We start from the raw sequence: 26,227 nt of genomic DNA, 5'->3' as shown, positions 1-26,227 counted from the left end.
GTTTTTTTCCCACTTGGTCTAATGTATAAAATTCACATAATTCAAGCAATACTCAAGTCCAAAGAAGACGAAGAAATTGAGAACAAAGTTATACTCTATGAATCATTCAGGAGTCCTTACAGCAAAAGGATTGAGTTAGCCCTCAAGCTTAAATGAAATCCATACCTCTTACCAAAACAAAAGCCAAACCCTTCTCCGGTATAACCCGGTTCGCAAGAAGATTCCGGTTCTCGTCCACAACGGTAAACCCATCTCTGAATCCTTGTTTATGTCACTGAATACATCGACGAAACGTGGAGCAGCGGTCCAAATCTTTTGCCCCAAGATCCTTACAGAAGATCTAAAGTCCGGTTTTGGGCTAACTACATCCAATTACACGCGAGTAAAAATCTGATAAACCCTAACTTTTGATCAAATTGAACTTTTACTGAATTTTTCTTGTTTTTCTTGTTGCAGCTTTACGATGTGGTGATAAAAGTGGTGAAAAGCGAAGGAGAAAAGCAAGAGAAAGCTCTCACAGAGGTGAAGGAGAATCTGAGAGTCATAGAGAAAGAAGGGTTTAAAGAGATTTTTTTCTGACACTGATGGTGAACCAACGGTGACAAACGAGACAATGAGCTTCGTAGACATCGTGATATGCACTTTGTTTACAAAGGCATACGAAGAAGTTGTGGGTCTGAAGATCGTTGATCGAGATCAGTTCCTGGTGTCTATGGTTGGCTCAATGACAATGCTATTAACGAAACCGACGTGGTCAAAGATCTAAAGTCTTCCTTATGAACAAATCCTAGAGATTCTTAGGATTTTCAGGCAGATATCTCTCTGCCGTCCCTAACTTACATTTCTCTGTCAAAAGTAATGGATTGCTTGCGTGATGCTAAATCCTCTGTTTTCTTTCATATGTTAAAAGTTAAAACTCTGTTTTTGGATTAGTTACAATGTACTAATTACTATTGGGCCTACAAATTTAGGAGCCTATATTTATAGACTATTTTGTGTAATCAGGCCCAATTTTATGTGTTTGGTAATTGTTGGATGCAGATTTTGAGTCCGACCAGAACAATATATTTTCAAGTTTGAGCAAATAAAATATGTTATTAATTTTATATTTTTGGAAGTTTGAAATTCAGCTCAACAATTACACAAACTTGTTAGTTATTTCTTGGAAGATCAGCTAGCGCAAATCAAATTAGTTTCATCGAAGATATTGTGCTAAATTGTACATATTATATCATATATAAAGATGTTTTGCAACATATTTTGCCGGTGTACAAAGCAGATATTTTGCAAATTACAAAGAAGATAATATTTTGCTAAAAAGGATGGTTCGCCTGTGTTTGAACAAAAGTAACACGATGTTTATATATGATATCATGTTGTTTATATGAATCACGTAGTAAAAACACTATACTCATCGCTTGTTAATTTTTACAAAATTTAGGCCCCCAATATAGTTTTTCCCATTATGAAAAATAGATTTGCATGTAGTCGAGTTGGTGCACGAGTTTAATCATTTGAATTTTCATTACTATATACTATAATACTATATAATATTTTTATTGTTTTATCTCTTCAGAGGTTTTTTCTTTTTTTTTTCTTGGTTTGTTTATCTTAATCTTGTTACTGTTTACTAGCTGATAAAATTGATAGAGTTCATCTCTTTTACATTTTCTGGTAGATTTCAAATTAATTCTTATTTTGATGGATTTGAAAGTTTCGTTCTTTGAATTTGTTGTTTGCGAATCCAATTTCGATTTATATTTGATCACGCTTACTATTACGAAGAAGACGATGAGAAAGTTTGTTACGGTTTGAAAATATCTTTCTCATTTTCTCAAAAACTAAAATGTACAAGAGCATATATACACATATCAATTAGACCGTATACTAAGCTATACAATACAATCTCCGGTTAAGTTATTTCAATAACTAAACCACACTAAACCAAGTCTCTATCTCCAATAGGCTCCCTCAAGATGTGCACTGAAAAATATTTTGAAGGCTCATCTTGGATTTCAGATGCTCAAATTGACAAGGAAACAACGGTTTAGTGAGAATGTCCGCTACTTGGTCCTCTGTATTAACATGTAACAGCTTCAGAAGACCATTATCCAAGCGTTCCCGAACTGTATGACAATCGATCTCAATATGTTTAGTCCTTTCGTGAAACACCGGATTTGTAGCTATATAGACTGCTGCAGTACTATCAGAGAATAAGATAGGTACTGAAACAGAGTAAACTCGGAGATCACGCAGCAAAATACTTAACCACACTAGCTCACAAGAAGCTAAGGCTAGAGCCCGATATTCTGCTTCTGCCGAGGAACGAGACACAGTAGGTTGTTTCTTTGATTGCCAAGAAATCAAAGAATCACCAAGGAACATAGAGAAACCTGTTGTCGATCTTCGACTGTCCTTACAACCTCCATAATCTGAATCTGCAAACCCTTTAAGAGTAAGATCATCAGTCGCCGAATAGAAAAGGCCTTGACCAACAGTTCCTTTTATGTACTGCAGAACTTGAGTGACTGCAGCGAGATGAGAAGTTCGTGGTGCAGAAGAGTATTGGCAGAGTTTATTCACTGCAAAAGTAATGTCTAGCCTTGTAATGGTCAGATACATCAACTTCCCCACAATTCTTCTATACTGCTCCTTATCAGCAAGTAGCTTACCTCCCTCTTTATACAACTTCAGGTTGGGAATCATCGGAACAGAAACAGGCTTGCAACCTAGCATTCCTGTAGAAGACAACAGCTCCAAAGCATATTTACGTTGGCAAATAGATATGCCTGTTGAATTTCGAGCAATCTCAAGTCCCAAAAAATATTTCAATTGACCCAAAACTCTGAGTTTAAACTGTTTCTGCAGTGCCTGTGTGAGCTTGGTTGCCTCAATGTCAGAAGTACTTGCGATGACAATATCATCTACATACACCAAGACTGTAACAAACTCATTCCCACAAGGTTTTACAAACAATGTGTGATCTCCAGCACCTTTCAGAAAACCCAACGCTATTAAGGATGCAGAAAATCTCTTATACCACTATCGTGATGCTTGTTTTAGACCGTAGATAGATCTTTTGAGCTTACATACAACATTCTTTGGTAAAGTAATTCCTTTTCGTTCTGCATATCCTTCTGGTATCTTCATGTAGATCTCCTCCTCTAACTCACCATTAAGAAAAGCATTCGATACATCAAGTTGTGTCAAAGTCCATTTCTTTGATGCAGACACTTTGAGTAACAACTTGATAGTGGCCATTTTTGCAACAGGAGAAAAGGTTTCTGTATAATCTAACCCTTCTTTCTGAGTATATCCTTTAGCCACCAACCTAGCTTTATATCTCTCCAGACTTCCATCTGCCAAAAATTTCAAAGTGAAAACCCATTTACACCCTACAGCCTTTTTTCCTGGAGGTAGTGTAGTAACATCCCAAGTGTTTGTCAATTCCATTGCACCAATCTCTTTATCAACTGCTTCACACCATTCTTTTGATTCCCGTGCCTCAAAGTAATTAGAAGGAATAGGAATATTTGTGATATTATTGATGTATAAGAGATGAGAAGGTGAAATTTTGGAATATGAAAGAGAAGAAGAAATGGGATATTGAATATCAGAATCAACAGAGTAACAGTGATAGTCTTGAAGATGAGCAGGTGATTTCTTTGCTCTTTTAGAAGAAATTTGTGGTGAGAGATCAGAAATTTGTGATGGAAGAGGATAAAAAGAATTACCTGAAGACACAGGATCAATCGGTGTAAAGAACTCCAAAGACTCATTATACTCTGGATCTTTAGCCATTGGAAATACCTCTTCATGAAAAATAACATTCCTCGATATGAAAATGTTATTACTCTCCAAATCCAGAAGTTTGTAACCTTTGTAACCTGCAGGGTATCCCAAAAACAAGCAAGCTTTAGACCTTGGCTGAAATTTTGTTCTCTGTTTTGGTGAAGTCGAACCATAACATAAACAACCAAATGTCCTTAGCTGATCATATGTAGGACTCTTGCCAGTGAGAACTTCATAAGGTGTTTTATTTGAGAGAAGCTGAGATGGAGTCCTGTTTATGAGAAACACCGCTGTCAACACTGAATCCCCCCAAAACTTAAGAGGAAGCTTCGACTGGAACATGAGTGCACGAGCAACATTCAAAATATGTTGGTGCTTCCTTTCAACTACAGAATTCTGCTCTGGTGTCTCTGGACAAGAATGAAACGACTGAATGCCCTTTTCTTGAAAAAACTTTGTAAAACTCAACTCAGGTGCATTATCTGATCTGACTGCTTTTATTCTGACATTATACTGATTTTCAACAAGATTCACAAACCCTGGGAAGACTGTAAGAACCTCTGATTTTGTCTTTAACAAATAAACCCAAGTTGCTCTTGAATGGTCATCTACAATTGTCAGAAAATACCGAAATCCTTCAATTGTCTCGACTAAAATGGGTCCCCAAATATCCATATGTAATAATTCAAAGTTTGAATTACAAATATTGTTCGGAGAAGGATAAGAAAGCTTTCTCTGTTTAGCAAGATGACAAACATGACAATAAGCAAGTCCTTTATTCTTATGTCTAGTAGTGCCTAAAGACTCAGAAATGACATCCAATCTGCTGAATGAAGGATGCCCTAGTCTCTTGTGCCACATACTGACATCTACGACAGCATTAACTGATATTTGAGAATCTTCAACTTCCAACTCATAGAGATTAGCCACTCTTCTACCCTTCCCAATTGTCAACTCCCTGGTATGATCCTGAATTTCACAAGAAGAAGGATCAAATATAACTCTGGAACCAAGATCTGTAGTTAGAGAGCTGATACTGATGAGATTCAATCTGAATTCAGGAATAAACAACACATTCTTGAGAGAAATATGTTTGTTAATTCTAACTGTTCCAACACCACTGATCTTAACTGTTGGACTAGCTGGCAAGTTCACACAACTCACAATAGTAGTATCAATAGTCGAGAAAAGGCTCCTATCATGAGATACATGATGAGTTGCTCCAGAATCTATCACCCAGGTTTGTGGTGAGATAGTGTTCTTGGAGACATTTAAGATACCAACAAAACAGTAGGTAGATGGTGAAAAAGAAATACCAGTATACTCAGGCTTAGGTGAGGATGAACTAGCTTCAGGATTCGATGAGTTAAGAGTTGCTTGAGTCTGCAACTGTGAGCTAAAAAGTGCTATAAACTGCTGAATTTGATCCTTACTCAAATTCCCAATCATATTTTCCATAGTAGGAGATTCAGTAGTAGACTGAGAAGTGGTCAAAGACACTTGAGCTGCTACAGGACGCGGCTTAGTAGGTTTATCAAAGACTTTTCCCTTTGGAGTAAAACCTGGAGGAAAACCGTGCTTCTTGTAGCATCTTTCTGCTATATGACCAGCCCGATTACAAAAAGAACAAATAGGTCGTCCTTTATTTGGACCATTCTGGACATAGCAAACAGTTGAATCTGGACCAGAATAAGATTCAACCTCCGATACTTGGAATGCCGCAGCAGGAGTGACAGTCACATTTGAGAATCCCTTCTGACTATCATCTTGATCTAGAATATTATAAACTTCAGCTAAGGATGGGAGCACCTTCTTCATGATGATCTGTCTCCTGATTATAGCATAAGACTCATTCAATCCAGCAAGAAATTTGACTATTTTAGCTCTCTCTGCCTTCAATTGCAAACGAGCAGCTTTTCCACATACACATGGTTCATCAACCTCTTCTGTACTCTCCAAACTACTCCACAGTGTCTTCAATTTCGTGTAATAAGCCATTAACGACATAGATCCTTGACGGAGATCTTGAATCTCTTGAGTGAGATTGAAAGTCCTTGGCAGATTACTCATATGAAAACGACTATATAGATCACGCCAAATATCAGAAGCATCTTTCAGTCTAAGAATGCTACGATATATCTCTGGTGATACTGAATTCAACAACCAAGATTTCACCATACTATTGCAACAAGACCATAGGGGAAAACTCTGATCCGATTCATCTGGACGAGTTAAACTACCATCTATGAATCCTAGTTTCCTTTTTGAATCTAAAGCAATACGCATAGCAGCTTCCCAATCATCATAATTCGTTCCATCTAAGCGAATAGCAACGAGAATCAAACCTGGATGATCGGCACTATGCATAGAGAACGGAGATGGCGTCGGAACCAAAGATATCGGTGGTGTGATGGCTCGCGGGGCTCCAGAAGCTCTAGATCTGGCAACTGGAGGAGAATCCGGAGGAGATTCAACAACACCGGTGGATCGCGACGACTTTCGAACAGCGGAACTCGTTCCTGACTTCGATCGAGTGGATTTTCGTGTGGCTCGAGCTACGGTCACCATTGTAGCTTGATGAATTGAGCTCAAAAAACGAAGAATCAGATTGCAATCAATGGAGAATTGAGCTCGATGGCTCTGATACCATATTACGAAGAAGACGATGAGAAAGTTTGTTACGGTTTGAAAATATCTTTCTCATTTTCTCAAAAACTAAAATGTACAAGAGCATATATACACATATCAATTAGACCGTATACTAAGCTATACAATACAATCTCCGGTTAAGTTAATTCAATAACTAAACCACACTAAACCAAGTCTCTATCTCCAATACTTACTTTACCTAAGGTTTTTGATTACGAGCTCAACCAAAATAAAAGCTAACTCTGAAAACAAACTTTACCTAATTTTATTGATGAGCCAAAACATTATCATATTTAGTTAGTGGGTATATATACAAATATGAGATTGATGAGTAAGGTTGTTTGACCAAGCTATTTAATGTTTTTTTCCCACTTGGTCTAATGTATAAAATTCACATAATTCAAGCAATACTCAAGTCCAAAGAAGACGAAGAAATTGAGAACAAAGTTATACTCTATGAATCATTCAGGAGTCCTTACAGCAAAAGGATTGAGTTAGCCCTCAAGCTTAAATGAAATCCATACCTCTTACCAAAACAAAAGCCAAACCCTTCTCCGGTATAACCCGGTTCGCAAGAAGATTCCGGTTCTCGTCCACAACGGTAAACCCATCTCTGAATCCTTGTTTATGTCACTGAATACATCGACGAAACGTGGAGCAGCGGTCCAAATCTTTTGCCCCAAGATCCTTACAGAAGATCTAAAGTCCGGTTTTGGGCTAACTACATCCAATTACACGCGAGTAAAAATCTGATAAACCCTAACTTTTGATCAAATTGAACTTTTACTGAATTTTTCTTGTTTTTCTTGTTGCAGCTTTACGATGTGGTGATAAAAGTGGTGAAAAGCGAAGGAGAAAAGCAAGAGAAAGCTCTCACAGAGGTGAAGGAGAATCTGAGAGTCATAGAGAAAGAAGGGTTTAAAGAGATTTTTTTCTGACACTGATGGTGAACCAACGGTGACAAACGAGACAATGAGCTTCGTAGACATCGTGATATGCACTTTGTTTACAAAGGCATACGAAGAAGTTGTGGGTCTGAAGATCGTTGATCGAGATCAGTTCCTGGTGTCTATGGTTGGCTCAATGACAATGCTATTAACGAAACCGACGTGGTCAAAGATCTAAAGTCTTCCTTATGAACAAATCCTAGAGATTCTTAGGATTTTCAGGCAGATATCTCTCTGCCGTCCCTAACTTACATTTCTCTGTCAAAAGTAATGGATTGCTTGCGTGATGCTAAATCCTCTGTTTTCTTTCATATGTTAAAAGTTAAAACTCTGTTTTTGGATTAGTTACAATGTACTAATTACTATTGGGCCTACAAATTTAGGAGCCTATATTTATAGACTATTTTGTGTAATCAGGCCCAATTTTATGTGTTTGGTAATTGTTGGATGCAGATTTTGAGTCCGACCAGAACAATATATTTTCAAGTTTGAGCAAATAAAATATGTTATTAATTTTATATTTTTGGAAGTTTGAAATTCAGCTCAACAATTACACAAACTTGTTAGTTATTTCTTGGAAGATCAGCTAGCGCAAATCAAATTAGTTTCATCGAAGATATTGTGCTAAATTGTACATATTATATCATATATAAAGATGTTTTGCAACATATTTTGCCGGTGTACAAAGCAGATATTTTGCAAATTACAAAGAAGATAATATTTTGCTAAAAAGGATGGTTCGCCTGTGTTTGAACAAAAGTAACACGATGTTTATATATGATATCATGTTGTTTATATGAATCACGTAGTAAAAACACTATACTCATCGCTTGTTAATTTTTACAAAATTTAGGCCCCCAATATAGTTTTTCCCATTATGAAAAATAGATTTGCATGTAGTCGAGTTGGTGCACGAGTTTAATCATTTGAATTTTCATTACTATATACTATAATACTATATAATATTTTTATTGTTTTATCTCTTCAGAGGTTTTTTCTTTTTTTTTTCTTGGTTTGTTTATCTTAATCTTGTTACTGTTTACTAGCTGATAAAATTGATAGAGTTCATCTCTTTTACATTTTCTGGTAGATTTCAAATTAATTCTTATTTTGATGGATTTGAAAGTTTCGTTCTTTGAATTTGTTGTTTGCGAATCCAATTTCGATTTATATTTGATCACGCTTACTATTACGAAGAAGACGATGAGAAAGTTTGTTACGGTTTGAAAATATCTTTCTCATTTTCTCAAAAACTAAAATGTACAAGAGCATATATACACATATCAATTAGACCGTATACTAAGCTATACAATACAATCTCCGGTTAAGTTATTTCAATAACTAAACCACACTAAACCAAGTCTCTATCTCCAATAGGCTCCCTCAAGATGTGCACTGAAAAATATTTTGAAGGCTCATCTTGGATTTCAGATGCTCAAATTGACAAGGAAACAACGGTTTAGTGAGAATGTCCGCTACTTGGTCCTCTGTATTAACATGTAACAGCTTCAGAAGACCATTATCCAAGCGTTCCCGAACTGTATGACAATCGATCTCAATATGTTTAGTCCTTTCGTGAAACACCGGATTTGTAGCTATATAGACTGCTGCAGTACTATCAGAGAATAAGATAGGTACTGAAACAGAGTAAACTCGGAGATCACGCAGCAAAATACTTAACCACACTAGCTCACAAGAAGCTAAGGCTAGAGCCCGATATTCTGCTTCTGCCGAGGAACGAGACACAGTAGGTTGTTTCTTTGATTGCCAAGAAATCAAAGAATCACCAAGGAACATAGAGAAACCTGTTGTCGATCTTCGACTGTCCTTACAACCTCCATAATCTGAATCTGCAAACCCTTTAAGAGTAAGATCATCAGTCGCCGAATAGAAAAGGCCTTGACCAACAGTTCCTTTTATGTACTGCAGAACTTGAGTGACTGCAGCGAGATGAGAAGTTCGTGGTGCAGAAGAGTATTGGCAGAGTTTATTCACTGCAAAAGTAATGTCTAGCCTTGTAATGGTCAGATACATCAACTTCCCCACAATTCTTCTATACTGCTCCTTATCAGCAAGTAGCTTACCTCCCTCTTTATACAACTTCAGGTTGGGAATCATCGGAACAGAAACAGGCTTGCAACCTAGCATTCCTGTAGAAGACAACAGCTCCAAAGCATATTTACGTTGGCAAATAGATATGCCTGTTGAATTTCGAGCAATCTCAAGTCCCAAAAAATATTTCAATTGACCTAAAACTCTGAGTTTAAACTGTTTCTGCAGTGCCTGTGTGAGCTTGGTTGCCTCAATGTCAGAAGTACTTGCGATGACAATATCATCTACATACACCAAGACTGTAACAAACTCATTCCCACAAGGTTTTACAAACAATGTGTGATCTCCAGCACCTTTCAGAAAACCCAACGCTATTAAGGATGCAGAAAATCTCTTATACCACTATCGTGATGCTTGTTTTAGACCGTAGATAGATCTTTTGAGCTTACATACAACATTCTTTGGTAAAGTAATTCCTTTTCGTTCTGCATATCCTTCTGGTATCTTCATGTAGATCTCCTCCTCTAACTCACCATTAAGAAAAGCATTCGATACATCAAGTTGTGTCAAAGTCCATTTCTTTGATGCAGACACTTTGAGTAACAACTTGATAGTGGCCATTTTTGCAACAGGAGAAAAGGTTTCTGTATAATCTAACCCTTCTTTCTGAGTATATCCTTTAGCCACCAACCTAGCTTTATATCTCTCCAGACTTCCATCTGCCAAAAATTTCAAAGTGAAAACCCATTTACACCCTACAGCCTTTTTTCCTGGAGGTAGTGTAGTAACATCCCAAGTGTTTGTCAATTCCATTGCACCAATCTCTTTATCAACTGCTTCACACCATTCTTTTGATTCCCGTGCCTCAAAGTAATTAGAAGGAATAGGAATATTTGTGATATTATTGATGTATAAGAGATGAGAAGGTGAAATTTTGGAATATGAAAGAGAAGAAGAAATGGGATATTGAATATCAGAATCAACAGAGTAACAGTGATAGTCTTGAAGATGAGCAGGTGATTTCTTTGCTCTTTTAGAAGAAATTTGTGGTGAGAGATCAGAAATTTGTGATGGAAGAGGATAAAAAGAATTACCTGAAGACACAGGATCAATCGGTGTAAAGAACTCCAAAGACTCATTATACTCTGGATCTTTAGCCATTGGAAATACCTCTTCATGAAAAATAACATTCCTCGATATGAAAATGTTATTACTCTCCAAATCCAGAAGTTTGTAACCTTTGTAACCTGCAGGGTATCCCAAAAACAAGCAAGCTTTAGACCTTGGCTGAAATTTTGTTCTCTGTTTTGGTGAAGTCGAACCATAACATAAACAACCAAATGTCCTTAGCTGATCATATGTAGGACTCTTGCCAGTGAGAACTTCATAAGGTATTTTATTTGAGAGAAGCTGAGATGGAGTCCTGTTTATGAGAAACACCGCTGTCAACACTGAATCCCCCCAAAACTTAAGAGGAAGCTTCGACTGGAACATGAGTGCACGAGCAACATTCAAAATATGTTGGTGCTTCCTTTCAACTACAGAATTCTGCTCTGGTGTCTCTGGACAAGAATGAAACGACTGAATGCCCTTTTCTTGAAAAAACTTTGTAAAACTCAACTCAGGTGCATTATCTGATCTGACTGCTTTTATTCTGACATTATACTGATTTTCAACAAGATTCACAAACCCTGGGAAGACTGTAAGAACCTCTGATTTTGTCTTTAACAAATAAACCCAAGTTGCTCTTGAATGGTCATCTACAATTGTCAGAAAATACCGAAATCCTTCAATTGTCTCGACTAAAATGGGTCCCCAAATATCCATATGTAATAATTCAAAGTTTGAATTACAAATATTGTTCGGAGAAGGATAAGAAAGCTTTCTCTGTTTAGCAAGATGACAAACATGACAATAAGCAAGTCCTTTATTCTTATGTCTAGTAGTGCCTAAAGACTCAGAAATGACATCCAATCTGCTGAATGAAGGATGCCCTAGTCTCTTGTGCCACATACTGACATCTACGACAGCATTAACTGATATTTGAGAATCTTCAACTTCCAACTCATAGAGATTAGCCACTCTTCTACCCTTCCCAATTGTCAACTCCCTGGTATGATCCTGAATTTCACAAGAAGAAGGATCAAATATAACTCTGGAACCAAGATCTGTAGTTAGAGAGCTGATACTGATGAGATTCAATCTGAATTCAGGAATAAACAACACATTCTTGAGAGAAATATGTTTGTTAATTCTAACTGTTCCAACACCACTGATCTTAACTGTTGGACTAGCTGGCAAGTTCACACAACTCACAATAGTAGTATCAATAGTCGAGAAAAGGCTCCTATCATGAGATACATGATGAGTTGCTCCAGAATCTATCACCCAGGTTTGTGGTGAGATAGTGTTCTTGGAGACATTTAAGATACCAACAAAACAGTAGGTAGATGGTGAAAAAGAAATACCAGTATACTCAGGCTTAGGTGAGGATGAACTAGCTTCAGGATTCGATGAGTTAAGAGTTGCTTGAGTCTGCAATTGTGAGCTAAAAAGTGCTATAAACTGCTGAATTTGATCCTTACTCAAATTCCCAATCATATTTTCCATAGTAGGAGATTCAGTAATAGACTGAGAAGTGGTCAAAGACACTTGAGCTGCTACAGGACGCGGCTTAGTAGGTTTATCAAAGACTTTTCCCTTTGGAGTAAAACCTGGAGGAAAACCGTGCTTCTTGTAGCATCTTTCTGCTATATGACCAGCCCGATTACAAAAAGAACAAATAGGTCGTCCTTTATTTGGACCATTCTGGACATAGCAAACAGTTGAATCTGGACCAGAATAAGATTCAACCTCCGATACTTGGAATGCCGCAGCAGGAGTGACAGTCACATTTGAGAATCCCTTCTGACTATCATCTTGATCTAGAATATTATAAACTTCAGCTAAGGATGGGAGCACCTTCTTCATGATGATCTGTCTCCTGATTATAGCATAAGACTCATTCAATCCAGCAAGAAATTTGACTATTTTAGCTCTCTCTGCCTTCAATTGCAAACGAGCAGCTTTTCCACATACACATGGTTCATCAACCTCTTCTGTACTCTCCAAACTACTCCACAGTGTCTTCAATTTCGTGTAATAAGCCATTAACGACATAGATCCTTGACGGAGATCTTGAATCTCTTGAGTGAGATTGAAAGTCCTTGGCAGATTACTCATATGAAAACGACTATATAGATCACGCCAAATATCAGAAGCATCTTTCAGTCTAAGAATGCTACGATATATCTCTGGTGATACTGAATTCAACAACCAAGATTTCACCATACTATTGCAACAAGACCATAGGGGAAAACTCTGATCCGATTCATCTGGACGAGTTAAACTACCATCTATGAATCCTAGTTTCCTTTTTGAATCTAAAGCAATACGCATAGCAGCTTCCCAATCATCATAATTCGTTCCATCTAAGCGAATAGCAACGAGAATCAAACCTGGATGATCGGCACTATGCATAGAGAACGGAGATGGCGTCGGAACCAAAGATATCGGTGGTGTGATGGCTCGCGGGGCTCCAGAAGCTCTAGATCTGGCAACTGGAGGAGAATCCGGAGGAGATTCAACAACACCGGTGGATCGCGACGACTTTCGAACAGCGGAACTCGTTCCTGACTTCGATCGAGTGGATTTTCGTGTGGCTCGAGCTACGGTCACCATTGTAGCTTGATGAATTGAGCTCAAAAAACGAAGAATCAGATTGCAATCAATGGAGAATTGAGCTCGATGGCTCTGATACCATATTACGAAGAAGACGATGAGAAAGTTTGTTACGGTTTGAAAATATCTTTCTCATTTTCTCAAAAACTAAAATGTACAAGAGCATATATACACATATCAATTAGACCGTATACTAAGCTATACAATACAATCTCCGGTTAAGTTAATTCAATAACTAAACCACACTAAACCAAGTCTCTATCTCCAATACTTACTTTACCTAAGGTTTTTGATTACGAGCTCAACCAAAATAAAAGCTAACTCTGAAAACAAACTTTACCTAATTTTATTGATGAGCCAAAACATTATCATATTTAGTTAGTGGGTATATATACAAATTTACATTAAAAAAGTACGTATTAACACGCTAATTAAAGCTACAAAAATCGCAGATTACTCTATATATGTATGTCAATTAATTTGAAACAAAACCCTAATTAACCGCGATGAAATGTATGAACTATGAACCCTCTCTCTTGTCGGAACTTGAAATATATATCCAGGCCCTACTATCTCCATACCATAATGTGAACAAATTCAAATGAGAATTGACTTATACGTATTCATCGAGCTCATAACTGCAAAAAAATAGTCAACTATGAACCCCCTCTACGATCATGCCACGTTCAAAATTCTATCGCGTATGACTTATGTCGATACTATATATGGTCCCGCACAAAATGCCTCCCCATAATAATTATAAAATGACTCAATCGCCAATAATTTGTTATACTCTCTGGAAAATATGAATATAGTAATATCAAACTAAATCTGAAAAATACAATTAAATAATACACCGCCCAGTATGTATCAAGTAAACTTGAATTGAAAGATTTCGTACCTTAGAGATTATTGTTGTGATATTCAATAGCCGGTAACCACGTGTAGACGTCCACGGACCTTGTACAAGAAGCGTAGAAGCGTAAGCGTTCGCAAATCATATCGTTTGAGCACCAAGATGAAGACGTGTGGCAGAGATCTAATTATATAAGTGGAGACCACAACGTTGTAATACGATAAAATATTGCTTTTAAGGTGGGACCTGCGACATACCTAATTCCTTTTTGAGAATTTTTCTTCTGTCGTCTTGTGTGGCTTTTGATATGTCCTGCTGTCCTAGATCCTCGCTTTCCATATCCGGAGAAGGTAAGGTGGTTTGATCTCTACCGTACACGTGTACATTCTTCCATGTCAGTAGATTACGTGGGAATTGAAACGTTGCATCTGTGTATAAATGGTGGCCTGAATCATGAATTCGAAGTTTAAAGAAAATGATAGAAGAATTTAATTACCCCCGAAAAAATGATAGAACTATAGAAGAATGTATTGTTTACTATGTTCGTCATTGATTTTTTTAGTTTGTATCATATCATGTGTTCTTTGGTCTGCTGACTGGAGAAAAATAATATTCCAAATTCGGAAGGCAATTTCTGATATGTTTTTGTTCACACACGAATAGATTAAAGACAAACAGTTGTCATACATGTGAAATCGAATTATTAAGAGTTTTACAAACAACATCATGCTAATTTGTTAATGTTTTGTTCTTTTGTGAAGGGGCAAAAAAAAAACAGTTCATGTAAATAAGATGGAAAGATTGGTATAGTAATAGAACTAAGCAAGCTAGCTAATCCAAAATCCGACAATAGATTCTAAATTTTCCAAGATATAATTACGGTTGTGTAAAAACAATTATTGCAAGTGTATATATTCGATATAGATCAGAAGATTTCAAATTATGCAAGTGGCTGTTTTTAAAATAGATCCATCATCATAAGTTTCTACGCCCGGCCGGGTAACATTTGTTTGGATTACAAAGGTTAATCTATTTGACCTGGACCACTTTTAAGAAATGTAAATAGTAAGAAGTGTGCTCTGACCAAAAACAAAAAAGTGTAGATGGTATGAAGTATGAACTAGTACGTCATTTTCAAACGGTTAAATATTAATCTGAGAGGTGGCATGATTTGTTTTACCTTGTTAAATTCGAAGTAGTGCAAAACTGGTTGATCTTACTGATACGAAATGGACATTGGTGTTTGGTATTCAAACGAATATATACCAATAAAATGTCGTTTTTCACATATATGTGTGTATGTGTTTGTGTTTACTTTACAATATCATATAGTTCGAAAATTTATTCAAAATCTAACCAACCAATCTACTTCGTTGCATATATAGATCCTTCCTTAAAATGCGTACGTACCAATAATTTTCTCATCAAATTTTTAGTTATTTAAATTAACAACGTTAACTCTGACTATTGACGTGGTCAATCTTCACAAGCCGACATCGAAACTTTGAAAGTGATGGTTCTAATATATCATATATACCCTCCGGAAAGGACAACATATACATATATATGCTATAAAAGTAGTTTAGACACGTTTAAGTCAAAATGTTTAGGTTTGATCATAAGATTTGGAAGATCAGATTACGATTCGTCGAGTTTTCTTTAATGAATAAGTTTATGTTGGCATAGGCTTAGTGGCTTAGCTGAATCCAATCGTTAGAAACCCATGTGTATAGATTCATAATTATACGTACTCATCACACCCCAAAATCTTTTTAAAAACTTTACAGAGTAATACCGTAATATATGTATATAACAAAACGTATTTTACAAAATGTATATTACAAAACGTATTTTACAAAATGTATATTACAAAACGAACATACATTTTTGATGAAAATATTCTATTTACATTTCAAATAAGCCTTGAGAACTCAATAACCGGGACTAGATAATAAAAGTTATGGTTAATAATATATAGGCTCAAAAACACATATTTTTCTCTCGTTGCAGCGCTTCTCTCTCGCTAAGATTTTGAAATCAAGGTAAACTTAAAGTTTGATTCTCGATGTGAAGCTTATAATTGTTAGCGATTTTGGATTCTCGGTTTTGGATGTTCTATTCTCAATTCTGGAATTTGGATTCGGTTTTGGATTTTGGATTTTTCTAGAGATTCTCGATTTTGGATGTTCATTCAATTCTTAGGTTTCATTGCTATGTGCGATTGATATATATATATGCTATCATTAAAAAGCAATTGATATTAAGAAAAAAAAGAGTTCGCCCTAGCCAATATTTCTCTCTGGCACAACCACCGAGGACGCTTCCCCCGGCGGCGTCGAGACCGATCGGCGTCGCTGGGCCTTGGATCTGTAACCTTCGTCCTCTCCTCTCTCCGCTCATATCTCTCTTGGTTCTTGTTCTCTTCACCGGAGGCCTTTTGAGATTTCAGATCTCGACCCCGGCAATGCGTAAGCTTCAGCTCGTTTCCCTCTTCCCTCCACCTCCGTCCACCCCTCTCGGTGACCTTGATCCCCTGATCTTGCAACCGCCTCCACAAACCCTAGAACGCCCCGGTAACCGTGATTTCTTCTCCTCGATCTGGCACATCCCGCAATCAACAACAACACCTCTCCGCTCCTCGGATTTACATCCACTCTCCAAGTATTCTACTTGGTTGCAGATGGACGGGAGCTCTGTTTTGATGCCGGAGCCATGGAAGATCTTGATGGAGATTTCAACAAACCCGGCGGTCTCTACTTCCCTGACGACACCTCCCTGGCCCAGGTCTGATCTCCACTCATATCTTAGCTACCTGGTAGATAGTTTACCTTGGTTAAACTATGTCATAACCCCGAATTGGTACCTAATCCGACCCGAGTTAGATAAAGATACATCGAGCTCAAACCTGTTAGCACCGTTGTTGTCTGTTTGGTCAAGTCGAGTAATTCTCGAGAACAGATTCCTGGTTCTTTCTAGTTTGTCTGATAATCCTTTGTGTCGAGACCAGTTTGTATCCGGTTTTGAGTTGAACTCTACTCCTTCCCACCCTAAGCAAGCTGTGTTTAGTTTAATGGTCTCTTTAGCCCGAAGACTGCTGATGAACCTTAAATCAACATCGTTGCTAGAATGGCTTAGGAATCTTTTGAAAACCATGTTCTTTGGATACCTTAGGGATGATCCCACTTATGGAGGCAATTTGGTGCAGACTGGCATTATGATCCCATCTCTATGGAGTGGTGATTACCGGTGCTCCACCATTGCCCTGTCCATACCTCACCAAACCTTAATGATCCTTAAACCGCATAGTTGCTACTTTTTGAAGTCCCTGCATTTCACCTTAAAGGTTAGTGGCATTATGACCCTCACTCAAAGAAGTGTTGGTTACCACAACCCTCTAACGGCATACTCTATCAACCTTGGACCATCAACTACCCGTGTAGTAACCGGTCATCAGAGCCTCAACATCCAGGCTCGAAACTTTGGCAATGTAGCTTTGTCATTCTCATCTCCGCCAAGTCTTCGAAGATTCAAGACAGTGGCTTCATACTCCTTTGACCTGCTCATGGAGTCTGCATCGGTTTACCTTGACCTTACAAGTTCCATATTGCTTTTTAGCATGTGGCTCATAGCTCTCAAGCTCTTCATATCGACTGCATTTATCTATCTATGTTCTTTTACTGCTTTATGTCTTTTGTATCCCAAACAATCTATGTTCTGTATGCTCCGTTCTACTTAATGAAATGAGAACACCCCTTTGATCAAAAAAAAATAATAATAATATATAGGCTCAACGATTTGGTACATTGGATAAAATATCGATGTGATAAGTGTTTCACACTGAGTCACTGACTATCAATTCATTTTTTTGGGATATATTTTGCTCTCTGTTTTGCAACATATGCAGCGGTTAAGATTTTATTTTGTTTATTAGAAGAGTGTGATGGTTTGTAAATTTGTTTTTATCAAACAAAGAAATTAAGTATAAAATCCAAAAAAGTATCGTATGGCCGGCCAAAACCAGTATATTAAGATTTGGGTCCAGTATAATCAAACACTGTGCATATTATATATGCAAGTGACTGCAAGCATCAGACATTCCGGAAGAAAATAGTAATTGTGAAGTCTCCAATCACAATGTAAGAAAACTCTTGTTGGAGTTAATATGTTTACCTATCTTTAATTAACCCGCAATTTGAAACCCTTCATTAGTCTGCTCTATATGTATATTAGTTTAAGCAGACTAATTACTCCAAATTGCCAAAATTATCAAAGCTTTTAATGTTTGACTTGTGCTATATTAAAACAGGAGATCCGTGACTTTTAAAAATCAGAGGATGCAGCAAGTGGAACGGGAAAGTTTCGTACTTTCATAGGATTCCGATTGTGATTGTGTTACAACTTTGAATGGGTCAATATAATTATCGCATGTAGTAAATGTCTAAATGAGTAGTTTAAACAATATTTCCAGCTCGCATGCGCAATATAGGCGGTATATATACTTTTCTTACAAAAGATAACATGTAACAATTCCATTAATTGAGTAAAATTTATTTAAGAAATTAAGTATATGATTAACTTTAAGTCTTTATTAGATATATACTATATATAATGTAGTTTTCTTTCTATTTTTTTTTGTAAATGTGAGAAACTCATATGCCTATACTCGTACCGAAGTCAAAAACATGTTAAAGGTTGTCCCCTCCCCGCATTAGATATTCGATCCCAAGACTTGGCCCAACTTACCTACAGTGTGTCTCTAAGTTCGACCGGTTAAGGTACGGATAGCCAATAAGAGAACACCCAGTTTGTAGTTACTTATCCGAAGTGGGTAGTTACTTTACTATTGCTTATGGTTATATATGTAAGAGTTGTTGTTCTCTTATTGGCTATTTGATTGATGGATGCATGGGTAAAATTGTTTTTGTTTTTATAAGGAGATGTTAGGGTTAACGTTAAATAATTTGATAAGGTTTGAATGTTGAAATGTATCCTAAAATTTGCATTTAGAATGAAGGGAGAAAGAAAAAAAAAACTCTCTTGAAAATTCAATGTAGCGAAAAAAGCACCGACAAGATCACAGTACGTCAAATTATCGTTGCATCATTAGACGATGGGTACAATAATCTATGTAACTGTAATTAGTTCATAAAAATAAAAATGGTTCCTGAATTTACTCTGTGGATGCTGGCACGTGTCGCTACAGTCACATTAAACCCTTATTTTTGGGGGTTTAAAATATTAAACCCTAAGTTTTGTTATTGATATTATAATTAAACCCTAGGTTAACCTAGCAATTATATAATTACATAGCGTATAAAATAAGATATGACCCAAAAGAGGACCATAGTCGTTGACTTGTTTCGTCCCATATTAATCTTCTGGAAACTATAGGAAGCATCGTAGGAGCTTTCAAATTGACTGTAGAAAACAAAAAAAATTAAGCTCGATCGAAGATTAGTTAATAATTTATTACTATCGGAAACTGGTTAATTATAAATTAAAGTTGAGTTAATTTAAAATAATGATACGGATAAATAATTAGTACTGTATAACTTTATCATTTTGGTCGCCCGTACCTTTTTCCCGTTATATTGATAGTTTCAAAATCGTACAATGCTTAACCTTTTCTCCTCTAAGGGAAACTATAGTGAGTTTTGACTTAAACTTCTTTTTAATCACAAAACTTTAAATTACACTTTTAAACAGTGAAAAATTAGGTTTAGTATCCTCTTCCTCGCATGTAAATTAGGATGTTTTAATAGATGTTTCAAATAAAGTACTATATAAGTAGGTCTCGATGGTCAATGTAAAGTTAATATGTGACCCGGATGATAAGTAAATAGTTATGGGTGATGCCTCCCGAAGGACGTGGTGTAAGATGTACGTACTAGAATTTCAACTGAAATTATTTTTTTTCCATGAAACTTTAACTAGTAGTGGAAAATCATACTAATTTATATAGTCATTAATTATGATATAGTACGAAAGTGCATATATAAAAATATAAAGTATTTTATTCATTTTAGAAGCTCAATGCACGTCGAGAAATAATAATTTAAGAATCTCAATGCACACAGCCACAACGTGCTTCGCAACATTCCTCTGGTTTCTTGTAAAAGATCTGATTTATCAAAACATTTAGTTCTCAGAAAAACAATATCACAACTAAATATACAACAGTAAATTTTTTTTTTTGAGTTTTATGCTTTAATAAATAATTAGTCGACTTAATCACTCTTTTAAGTTTAATAATCCACATACTAATAAACCAAAAAAGGCAACAAGATTACTGATTAATCGAAAGGTTTATTTGGTAATGTGCGAGTGGAAGATTAATATATTATCAGACTGTAGACTATAGCCGCGCGAAAATGTGTATAGTGTTAGTAATTAGTCAATTTTGTGAATCATATTTAGTTCTCAAGTTGGATTAAATCTGAAGAGGAGGAACTAGTTTCCGTAAAACTTTACTGTAAGAGTTAATACGAGCCTATATATGACCATAAAAAGTCAAATAATGAAGAGTCAATTATTTGGTCGGTAAATTGAGAGTCTTAAGGATTCAGTTACAGTTGTGTATAAATAATTATACATTAAAAGATATATTTTCTTCGCGTATATTAAAAAATAATTATTATGGTAGGTTTTATTTTTTAGTAATATATTATACAATTTTTGTTGTCAATATGTTTAAGTATTAGAGATAAAACTGAAAATTTTACCAAACATATATATATATATATATAAATACAAACAATATTTATTTTGAAATAATAATTAAAATATAAAATGAATAGAGTATTTGAAGTTTGCTCCATGGTTTTAATTTTTGCTAGTGGGCATTTAATAAAGGGACATACACTAATTAAACTAATAAATAAAAGATGCTCCATATTACCCCATAATCTATGGACTTTTGAGGGGTCAAACAATTCAATGGATGTATTCACAAAAATGGAGGTGACATTAAATTAGGGCTGCGTGGTGTAAGTTGCAAAAAAATTCGATGAATTTATTATATTTTTTTACTATATTCATGTCAGTATATATATACTCTCTTATGCTTGTTAGAAGATCTTGCCGAATGCCGATACAGTTCACAGTTAAAGCTAAAACTCTTTAGGCAGTGTTCTTTTTTCTTTTCTTAATCAATGCGATATTCAAGTGCAAAGTAAAATTTGAAAGTGGTAATTGTGTCACGCAGAGAAGCAACCCAAAAAGATAATTCAAATATTATCAAAATAAATTATTTAGATTTAAGATAACTATCGATTTTAATAACATTCCAACAAAAAAAAAAAGGTTAGATGGAATTAGCACTTATGTAAATCGGAATTTGAAATCATTCCATATGAAACTATTGGATTAAGAATACTTCACGCCAAGAAAAATCAAATACTCATGTGTATGTTAATTCGGGCAGGCGCTGCATAAATGGATTCACAGCAGTGTAAACTCAAAAAATACTTTCTCTTAAATAAAAAAAACTTCTAAAAAAGCACATTCGCTATTATAAGCTATTTATCTGATAAACAAAAAAATCACAAGAATATCGAAATATTAGCCTTTTTCGCTCCTTATATTGTCTTCTTTCGGTGTCACCTCTCTTATCTCACACATCTTGCATTTATTAGCACCACACGGTTTTGAATGTCCGAACTGAGATATATTCAGTGAATATTATTCACCCATACATGAACTCATGCATATCGTGTATATATATTTATTTATTATGTTTATTTTGTCAAAACTCCGCAGATTCGCTGTAATATAAGTGTACGTGTGTAACTAATTTAAAAACTCGATGGTTTTAACTAAATAATCAAACCATATTATAAAAACTTTTACCCAATCTTTGAGATTGAGATGATAGATATGATCAACACGTATATGAGCCGAAGCATTTTTTCATATTTATTTTTGATATGAATGATGCATTAAAATAGATTGGTAGCAAGTGTTTGCACTTGTTATTGTTATAAGTTAATACGAATCCGATTGTTCTTTTACGTGTTTTTATGTTTGCGTTTGACACATGTACAAAAAAACGCAAGACTTGTAATCTAGCTGTTGTTGTGTAATAATTTGGATTCAAACTGAAAATATCGTGCGAGGAAATGATAATGAAATAGAGACAAAAACTCAAAAGCATAACTGGAAAGAGAGATATTTTTGCGTTTTGTGTTGTGTTTGTTACTTTTAAATAAAAACACCAAAAGTTCATTATATTTCTTAGACAAACATAAGTAATATTTTGATTACTAAACGCAAACGTCAAAACAAAATATTTGTTATTGGAAAAAACAAATATTTGTGTCTGAAACCGTGTAGTACTCCAAAGAAGGAGAGAGATAGAAGAAGAAGGCTGACTTTGGAGAGAAAGAGAGTAAATGCATTTTGCTGTCCATGTTGACTCTTTGAAAGCAAACCCAAAGCCAGCCTCTTCATTATTGTTGCTTTTCATTCCATTATCTTATTAAATTACTTACGAGTAATTAACTTAATTTTTTTTTCCTCTCTCTCTCTCTTTCTATCATCTCATCTTACTCAGTTTTGCTATAAATATAACCAACATTTCTCTCCACTTCTTCAGACAAAACCAAACCCATTTGGACTTTCTTTGTCTTAGCCCTAATTTTTCCAAAGGTTTCTCCAACAAAGCCACAACAATTAATTAGCTTCCATCTTAAAATCTTATCAAAGAACCTATCAATAGAAGGAGGAAAAAATGGGAAGACCACCTTGCTGTGAAAAGAATGGAGTGAAGAAAGGGCCATGGACACCAGAGGAAGACATCATCTTGGTTTCTTACATTCAAGAACACGGTCCTGGAAACTGGAGATCTGTCCCTACTAACACAGGTTTGTCTTTGTTTCTTGATCAGATTAACTAGTTAATTAGAAATAAACTTTTGATCTAACTCTTAAAGAACCTTTTTTATGTAGTATTTATCTTGCACTTTTTACTAGGGGTTATGATTTTTTTGTTCTCTGGCTTGGTTGGTATGAACATTTAATACTAGTGTAATAAATAGCCTATAAGTTATGTCACCAACTCTTTCGTCCACACATCTCTAGTTACCATTTAATCACTTCTTCCTTAAATTATTTGGGGTTAAAATTAATCTTTGTTAATTTGGTGTTTTAGGACTGAGGAGATGTAGCAAGAGCTGCAGATTGAGATGGACTAATTATCTTCGACCCGGTATTAAGCGTGGAAATTTCACTGAGCACGAAGAGAAGACGATAGTTCATCTTCAAGCCCTTTTAGGCAACAGGTATGTTTTAATGTGCATGTTTTTGTCCAAAATGTTTCCTTTCTTGGGTATTTTTATGTATATGATAAGATTCTTATCATAAGAATATAAGATCTAAATATGTTTTTTTTTTTCGTGTATAGATGGGCAGCCATAGCATCATACCTTCCTGAAAGGACAGACAATGATATAAAGAACTATTGGAACACTCACTTGAAGAAGAAGCTCAAGAAGATTAATGAATCTGGTGAAGAAGATAATGATGGTTTCTCTTCGTCAAACACTAGTTCACAAAAGCACAATCAAAGCACTAACAAAGGTCAATGGGAGAGAAGACTTCAGACAGATATCAACATGGCGAAACAAGCTCTTTGTGAGGCCTTGTCTTTGGACAAACCATCATCAACTCTTTCTCCATCATCATCATCATCATTGCCGACACCAGTAATCACACCACAAAACGCCCCTACCTTCTCATCAGCTTTGCTTGACCGTTGTTATGATCCATCCTCTTCTTCTTCCTCTACCACAACCACAACAACCACTACAAGCAACACCACTAATCCATACCCATCAGGTGTATATGCGTCAAGTGCTGATAACATCGCTCGGTTGCTTCAAGATTTCATGAAAGACACACCAAAGGCTTTAACTCTATCATCCTCATCTCCGGTTTCAGAGACCGGACCACTCGCTGCTGCAGTTTCGGAAGAAGGTGGAGAAGGGTTTGAACAATCTTTCTTCAGCTTCAATTCAATGGAAGAAACTCAAAATTTGACTCAGGAGACAAGGTTCTTCCATGATCAAGAGATCAAGCCGGAAATAACAATGGACCAAGATCATGGTTTAATATCACAAGGGTCTTTGTCTTTGTTGGAGAAATGGTTATTTGATGAGCAAAGCCACGACATGGTTGGTATGTCACTAGAAGGACAAGCTGCGATGTTCTAGAAGACTAGAATTATGCAAAGTGGGATCTTTTAAATCGAGGGCTTAATTAGTCATGGGTTATAACAAATAATATAGAGTTATAACCTATAATCTAGTATATGTTTATTATTGCATTAGGGTTTTAGAGTCTTTAGTAGCTAGCTTTTAGCTCTACAACACTCTTTTTCCCTTTTGGTGATATAATCTTTCTCGTTTTCTATATATAAAAAAATTGTATGTAGCAGAACGTAACACAAAGGGTTCATCATCTTTATAAATGTAATGTGTTGCACTTTGTGGCTCATATGATTATACAAATGTCTTATAATGTTTCTGATTATTCAAATCTTATATATAAACTTGAACACACAAAATTCGTCATTGTAAAGTTAGGTTAAGTAAATGATACAAAACTGATCTAATATCGATTGGTTTGATTAAGATCCGATATTTTCATATTCAAAAGTTCGATCTTAGTTCCGATCAATGTTGTATTGAAAATAGTAAAAATGTTTGATCAATCTTATCGATCTTTAATTTTGTCCTTTCAAATCAATCATAATCCCGGAAGAAAAATGCCATTTAAGATTCCACCTACTGACTTAATTCCAACATTAATACATTTAATTATTTTAGCTATTTAATATTAATTGTGATAAGCCAATAAGCCAATAATGCCAAAATTAATATAATATCTTGTCAGATTATTTGTGAAATTTTATTTATATATTTCACATAAAGAAAGCAGAGTTGTCAAACTTACTCCCTCTGTCTCATGAAGATTGATGTTTTGAGATTTTCACACATATTAAGAAAAATTTTAGTTTTTATTTATAAATTAATTTATAATTACTTTTTGGTAGAGAGAGAAAATATAAACCAATAACAATTCAAAATTTTAATTATTTTAAATGATTACTTCTTGAAGTTTACAAAACATCAATCTTTGTGGGACAAAAATATATCCCAAAATATCAATCTTTGTGAGACAGAGGGAGTATTTTTTAGTTCTTCTTATTACTCCCTCCGTTTCACAAAGAGTGTCACTCCCTCCGTTTCACAAAGAGTGTCACTCTGACACTTTTCACACAAATTAAGAAAACACTGAAATATACATATATGCCCTTATTTAATAAGTTTTTAATAGACTATTTTAGTTATAATTAAGGGTAAAACAAGGAAATCTAAGATAAAAGATGCATTGGAACTATAAAATAATGCATTGGAATTGTAGAGTGACAGTCTTTGTGAAACAAAGAAAAATCTCCAGAATGACACTCTTTGTGAAACGGAGGGAATATTACGGTATTATTTTTCTAAAAATACAACAATTTTAGAAAAATAAAATTTCACAAAATTCTTAGAAGAAGCATTTCGAAAAGCTCTTGAATCTAAAATAAGTAGTAGAGTTTTAGGAGTACTATTTTTGAATTGTTTTAATGGTAATGAATTATATATACTGTATAAAATAAAGATAAGACATTTTGACATTTTTTTTTATGAGCAATATTAGTATTAGTATAATAATACACATCAGGATATTATGTTTTGGCGTATCCCTCTAAACAAAATAAGGCATCCGTAATTCCACCCTATGATAGTATGATGTGTGAAATAAAAGTGTGAATTGGATAAATGAAAAGTATAACAACATATGAAGCCGCAGAGATATATATCTGTATACGTAAACGATACACACACAGGCGTACAATAAATAGAAAGGAGGCAAAATCTAGTGGTGGAAACGAATTCTGAAAAATATAACAACAAAATTTAACCAAAAATAAATAAAAAGAGTATTAAATGCTAACATGTGAAGAGCTTGACTCGTTGTGCCTGTGAAGCACAGTGAGGTACTATACGTTATGAGTTATTATGACTATACGAGTATTATTATTAGCCACCGAAAACTCCTTTTCTGATTCTAATTAATTAATTTTCACACACTCTTCAATCGTTGACTTTGTTTGTTATCTTGTCTTATTTGACTTCAAAACTGGACTCATTCATTCTTCAGCTCATATG

General features: G+C 35.3%; 1 protein-coding gene and 2 pseudogenes across 1 annotated transcript; all 3 read left to right on the top strand.

Moving 5' to 3' along the window:
* Positions 1-21: 21 nt before the first annotated feature.
* LOC147949317 (glutathione S-transferase U9-like) lies at positions 22-882 on the top strand (annotated as a pseudogene).
* A 5,904-nt stretch (positions 883-6,786) lies between these two features.
* LOC104740126 (glutathione S-transferase U9-like) lies at positions 6,787-7,679 on the top strand (annotated as a pseudogene).
* Positions 7,680-22,355: 14,676 nt separating this feature from the next.
* Positions 22,356-24,542, top strand: LOC104740117 (transcription factor MYB96). The gene is made up of 3 exons (XM_010460647.3): positions 22,356-22,877; positions 23,164-23,293; positions 23,416-24,542. Exons 1-3 carry the CDS (start codon positions 22,745-22,747, stop codon positions 24,221-24,223), a joined length of 1,071 nt encoding a protein of 356 aa, XP_010458949.2. The 5' UTR covers positions 22,356-22,744; the 3' UTR covers positions 24,224-24,542.
* The last annotated feature ends 1,685 nt before the right edge of the window (positions 24,543-26,227 follow it).

Source organism: Camelina sativa, chromosome 2 (genome assembly GCF_030686135.1).
Source record: "Camelina sativa cultivar CO46 ecotype springtype chromosome 2, ASM3068613v1".
NCBI classification, from domain to species: Eukaryota; Viridiplantae; Streptophyta; class Magnoliopsida; order Brassicales; family Brassicaceae; genus Camelina; species Camelina sativa.
The sequence above is the reverse complement of the archived record's forward strand: the minus strand, read 5'-3'. Positions and strand labels throughout refer to the sequence as shown.